The sequence below is a fragment of the Mus musculus genome, chromosome 19 (assembly GCF_000001635.26).
Source record: "Mus musculus strain C57BL/6J chromosome 19, GRCm38.p6 C57BL/6J".
Lineage (NCBI taxonomy): Eukaryota > Metazoa > Chordata > Mammalia > Rodentia > Muridae > Mus > Mus musculus.
The window spans coordinates 19,105,909-19,111,908 of NC_000085.6; the positions used below are offsets into that span (position 1 = coordinate 19,105,909).

Consider the following 6,000-nt stretch of genomic DNA (forward strand, 5'->3'; position numbering starts at 1 on the left):
CCCAGCAGCTTCGTGAATACATTTTCAAGTCTGGATTGCTTACTATAATAATTTAAAACTGTTTATTTCTCAAAGCTGCAATGTTCATCTTAAATTAGAGGTACTTTATTAGTGTAAGTAAATTAATTAGTGTGCTGTGAGTCACACTTGCATATCTAAGCACTACTGTAGTCAGAAGCGTAAAAGCTCTACAGGCCATTTTCTCTTCCTAAATGGGGAACACAGGCTTATAAAATGAGAAGTCAAGTCTTAAAACACTTATTTGTCATTTTATGTTGGAAACTCACCTGTATTAAACACTGTCCTGTTACTTTTAGAAAAACAAGTTTTTTTTTTTACAAGCTTTTGATAAAAGGAGGACCAATTCTTTTTTTTTCTATAATTTCTTTGTGCTTTGATACCTTTTTATTCTAAAATTATATTGTGTCAATTGGAAACACTTATATTTAAAGTATAATCTGTGTAAATTCAATTATGGGTAATTTTTGAGGCTTTTAAATAATTTGGCCTTTGACAAAATACCAAGGTGAATAAATATTAAACCAATATTTATATTTGGTTAAGAGTATAACATGATGAGTAATTTATGTTAAACCATAACATAAAACCACTTTGACAGTGATAGAATAGACCACCTTAAAGGGCTCTCTAATGTTCAGAAGTTATTGTCATTTATAGAAAGTGCAAGGATTTCCAAGTTTTAGGTGGACGCAGACAAAGGAGTTTTAATCTTTTGACTCTTGTTTATGAAGTCTGATACTCAAAATTCTCATCATTACATTTACTGATTTTTTTTTTATATAAAAGCTACAGTGGACCCATGCCTAACCTTCAGCTCTAAGATGTCTGTTTCGTAATAGTTAACAATTTACCACGGCTGTCGAGGGAGGAGCAAGGTGGGTGGAGGTTCTAATAGCCATTTAGGAGAATATTTGGGAAATTTTTTTGGCTATATATTTTCCCACAGTACTTGAGACACAGTTTTACGATTTTTCTTTAAGCTGTTGAATGAATTTTCTTGTTAGAAAGACAGTTCATTGGTGATTTCTGAGTGGGCAGAAATTAACGGAGTGCTGACAGAGACATCCTTTCAGCAAGCATTCAATTTGTGTGTGTGTGTGTGTAAGGTGAACTATTGGTTGGAAATATTTGACTTAAATAATTTAATTGGAACTTGCAGAGAAAATTTAGAGCAACAACTTTATTTAAGAAAAAAAAAATCCAGGGATATTCAGATCTCTTTACTTCCAAGGGTGGCTACATCTCAGAGAGCAAGCTGATTTTTTTTTTATTTTTTATTTTTTTAACTTTAGTAGGCAACAGAAATGTACTACCTGTAAATGACAGAATGCAGACTTTTTGTTTTGTTTTGTTTTGTTTTAAAAGCCATCATTTCTCCTTATTTACCACAAGAATAAAACCAGAGATAAATCCTCCCAAGCTGCAGTCACCTACTGATTGCAAAGGCAACAGTGCTCCTGTTTGGAAAAGTGGGATTTTATGCAGACACCAGAGAGAAAAGCCACCATTTATGTTTCCTTTGTAATAAACAAGACAGACTACTCAACAGGGAGCCTTGAAAAACCATACCGGGCTGGCTTACTCCTCTCCTACCTACTTTTTCCCTTTCCAGCTGTTTCCTTTTAGGAAGCAAGAGAAGAAGCATCCTTAAAACTCCAAAGGACCACCCCTCTACACACACACACACACACACACACACACACACACACACACACACACACACACACTCACATGCCAGACAAAGGAAGCAAAGTTTTGTGGGTCAGCAAGCTGCAGCCTCCCCCACTTTAGTGGAGAGGGGCTGTGGCTGAAACTTGGATCTTCTCTAGGAAGATTCAGCTTCAGGACGGAGCAATGAACCCAAGTATCAGAGCTTCTTAACATCCCTTTTACCCTAGAGCTTCCCCAGAAATAGTCTCTCAAATACCCCAAGCAGAGGCATTATTGGGTGGCATAGTCTGTCCTGGGGGTAGTTTGTTGGATTAGTCCACAGGGAGACTGCTCAATCCTAGACACGGTTTGTGTCTGGCAAGTTGACCTGACTTAGGACAGTTGCCATTGCCAGAAGCAAACGTCGGAGCCAAAGTTCTGACAGGACCACATGGAAGTGGAGACAGTGTGAGAAATGGCAGGGCAGGGCATGGTGTATGGAGTAGATGACATGCTTACAAGCAAAGGGCAAAGCCAAGTTTAATACCAGCTCCTCCCCTAGCAGAATCAGTTCCAATATGCTCAGCTTAACAGCCCCCGCACAAAGGGATAGAGAATTTGATGCTCCCCACCCCCACCACCTCTTAATTGAAGTTCAAGTTCAACTATTAGATGACTTCTGGATAGCTTGGCTCTTCTTGCACCCTATATCCTTTCCCTGTGGAATACCGGCCACTGAACCTTGAAGGGACTTCTTATTTCATCTTTAAGGAACAGCCAGCCACTTAGGTTGGGATAGGATAATTCTTTGACTGCAGAGAAAGCGAATGGGACAGTGTGAGGTCAGGAGAGGAGAGGCAAAGGGCTAGAGACCAATGACTTCTCTACCAGTAGTTTCCTCCAGTCACCTCCGGAGAGTCATCTTGGGTTAGAGCTGGTGAACTGTCCTGGGCAGTCTGGTGAGCTTGGTGTTCTCTGAGACAAAGATGTGGGTTCATGTGAATATCTAATTTAATATAAACAGGGCACTAGTCCTTGTCTTAAATCCTTCAAGCTGGCTGCAGCCAGGTGTCTCTAAGGGGAGACCGGCAGTAAAGCCACAGGAACAGCAAGATCAAGGTGAAGCGCTGGGAAGCTGCGCTCTGCTTGACACTGTAGCTTAAGAGCTTAAGCAGCTCCAGCCTTTAGTGCAGGGGACCAACTGCTGTGGCACGTGGCTTCTGACCCTCAGATAGCTTGAACTTAGTCATGGGAGGGGTATTGCTGGAGGGTGGGGGAGAAGAAAAAGTCAAACTGCTAACTGGCAGCTTCAGATGGAAGTGAAGGAAACCGAAAGGAAAGGAAAGTGTGTGAGATCCTGAGGTGAGTCAGAAAAAGAGAAACAAGAAAATCCAAGTTCTCGCTAAGGAAAGGCGCTCTGCCCACCAGTTTCTGTACTACAGTTTCTGGAAAGAATCTGGATAGTGGAGCATGTGACGATCCCGTGACTGGGACAATCAGCTGTTGTCACTGTGCACAAGCACACAGAGATTCTAACTTCCAGTGCTCGCAGGTCAATCAAGACACTCACCCAGACACCTTTGTCCTTTATCTAGAGACTTATTCCTCCATCCCCATGGGTAATGATCAGCTTTTCTCCATCCTTTTTTGTCCTGCCTTGTTCTACAAACACCAGGGCTCACGCTGTGCTTTCAAGGTCAAGACAGGCCTAGGGCTCCTCAATAACGACCAGGGTGAGGGTCATGCCCACTCCTCCCTAAGTGCACCAGAGTAGGCAGCCCGGTAGATGGAGATGGGTATTTTTGGGCCCTGTTCTAAACAGTGTCCTGCTCAAAAGCACTTCCGTCCAAGATGCAAGAAGGTTCAGAGTTGACTGTCGCTTGCTTATTTTTGCTCCGGAGGAACTTGTGAATCAGAGAGAAAAGCCACCATAGGAACGCAATACATCAAAGAAGAGAAGCTTGGATTTAGGGGCTGGGTGTCCAGACATACTCAGATGTCCAAGTTAGGAGGGCACCCGGTGGTGGCCTCTTTAAGAAAAGAAGAAATTGTGCCCCACTGTAAAGTGAGAAAGCAAGAAACTTGTACCACTGAGATCTACAAACTGACTCCTCATGCCCTCTGGCCAGCTGCTCAGGTAGCTCCCAGTTTTGGAGTCAGAGCAGGAGACTGAGCTCTGTCTTCCCTGAGGGCCACTTGTCCCTGAGATAGCACCAACATTGACAGTGGTGGTTCTATCCAGAAGGTGCACTTAGTATTAGCTTCTATTTTGGTCCTTTATCCCACAAAAGAGCTTGAGACCCTGTTTTCTCCGATGTGAGTAGTATGGCCTTCACTCTCCAGAACTTTCTCCTACCAACTTTTTTTTTGGGGGGGGGAGTGTTAGGGCGAGAGGGGGGTCGGCCTATCCAGAGTGAAGCAGAACGGGGAAGAGGGGACCCAAGGAAGGTCCAGACGTAAGCATCTGCTTCCCGGTTCTCGGGAGCATACCGTGTTTACTATTTCTAGAAAGAGACGCGCTTATAGACTGCTCCTGCATCTGGCAGCCTGGGCCAGTGTGATCCCCACTTATGCCAGGGAGTTCACCTATGGCTAGCGACCACGGCGGGATGCGAGCTGCCAGCCTCTTCTACCCAAAGTCACCCGACTTCCTGCTCTCTATCCCGTGTCCTGTGGCGCACCGGAGAGCGACGCGCAGAAAAGATTCAAATCCAGAACTGGGAGGCGCGATTAGCACTGTCCTGGTCTCCAAAAAATGCGCCCTTCAGCGTCCTGCCAAAATCCCCGAGCCTTCCACACCTTCCCACAACTTTCCAAGCCCAGGCCATTTGCAGTCCCACCTGCGAACCGAACTCGGGGAGCCTCGAGTAGCCAATCTCTCTTCCCTTGGGCCGAGAGCTCTCCCCTCCCCCAAAGCTCCCGGTCTAGCTAGAGTTGTCCTGCTCTGGGCGCCCGCCCGCGGGCTCGCTTACCTCGCATGATGTGGCCGCTGTCCTGCTCCGCGTAGTCATGAAGCTCCCAGCCCGAACCCCAGAGAACCCAAAAATTCCGCTCAGCACGAGGGAAGAAGGCGGTCGGCGAAGAGCTGCTCCGCTGAGAGAAGCATCCCTTTAGGCAGATGTCGTGGCCACAGGGTGACGGTGGCCGCCGCCGCTAAGCTAACAGTTTTGATGCTGTTGCTGATGACTGTTTCTGATGGCTGTTTGTTTGTTTTCAGGCAGAGTGGAAAAAAAATGTCCTAGCTGCTGGTGCCTGGGTTTTGTTTTGCTTTTGTTTGTTTGTTTGTTTCTTTTTTTCTTTCTCTCCAATGTGCTTGCTTTAAAAAAAAAAAATGCCACCGCCTCGGGGCTCGGAGATTTCTTTTGTGATCACTTAGACTGAGGAGGAGGAGGAGGGCAGCGGCAGGAGGAGGAGTTGGTGGTGGTTTTGTTAGTTACAAAGAAGAGGGAGAATTATCAAGGGGGAAAAAAAGGAAACAGAAAAGAAAGAAAGGCGGCATGGATTGCAGAGCATGTGCGTTTTCACATGACATCTGTGCCTGTTAGCGGATCCACAATGTGAATTTTCACTGTTCAGTTGCAGAGACGAAGGGAGCGAGAGAGAAAGAGGAGAGAGGTGGAGAGAGCGAGCGCAGAAGAGGCTTATACGCGAGGGCGGGTTTGGCCGGACTTCCTGGCCCCGCCTCCTGTCAGCACCATGGCCAATCAGCGTCCCGCAGCGCGTGGAGAGTCTGGGGAGGCGGGGGAGGGGACGCTCTTGGGGACAGGGGGCGGGGCTAGGGACTCTGGCGTCCCAGGATGTGCGGACCCAGACTGGGAATTAGAGAAGGTCCTATCTGAGGTCTGATCTGGGCCAAGCTTAGCGCGCCCTGGAGAGTGAGGCAGATGTGAGAGTGACGTTCACTTCTGACTCCAGTAATTAGAAAGGGACACTGGTCAGTCAGGTCTTTGGAGGGAAGAGTCTAGGCGAACCGCTGGGCTGCACTCTCATTCCCTCTTACTGCAAGAGTCCCAAAAGAGTTTTGTACACTACGACAGCGCTTTGAAGCGTCCCTGTTCCATAATGCAGGCTCCTCTGGCAGAGTGTTTACCTTGTCAGACGCTTCTGCTGTAGCGGTAGACTACAAAACCACACCCCTCTAGTTCTGTGCAGCTTCTTTTAAAGACTGTTCAAATGCTCCCCACCCCTCACTCTAACTTTAACTAACTAATGCTGAGCCTCAGGTCCTCCCTTCCTCCCCTCCTCTCTCTCCCTTCCCTTTCTCTCTTCTTCCTTTCTCAGTAGTCCCAGGTTCCTTTGCCAAGGACAAGGGTTTCTTTAGCATTTGGA

The 6,000-nt window shown here is 46.5% G+C and overlaps 1 protein-coding gene across 1 annotated transcript in view; it reads right to left on the reverse strand.

Annotated features, from left to right (window-relative positions):
- The window catches only part of Rorb (RAR-related orphan receptor beta), a 180,588-nt gene extending 175,300 nt beyond the window's left edge, over positions 1–5,288 (reverse strand). The window contains exon 1 of the mRNA NM_001043354.2: positions 4,644–5,288. Within this exon, the coding sequence (NP_001036819.1) occupies positions 4,644–4,650 (7 nt within the window). The 5' untranslated portion in view covers positions 4,651–5,288. The remainder of the gene's footprint in view (positions 1–4,643) is intronic.
- Positions 5,289–6,000: the final 712 nt, after the last annotated feature.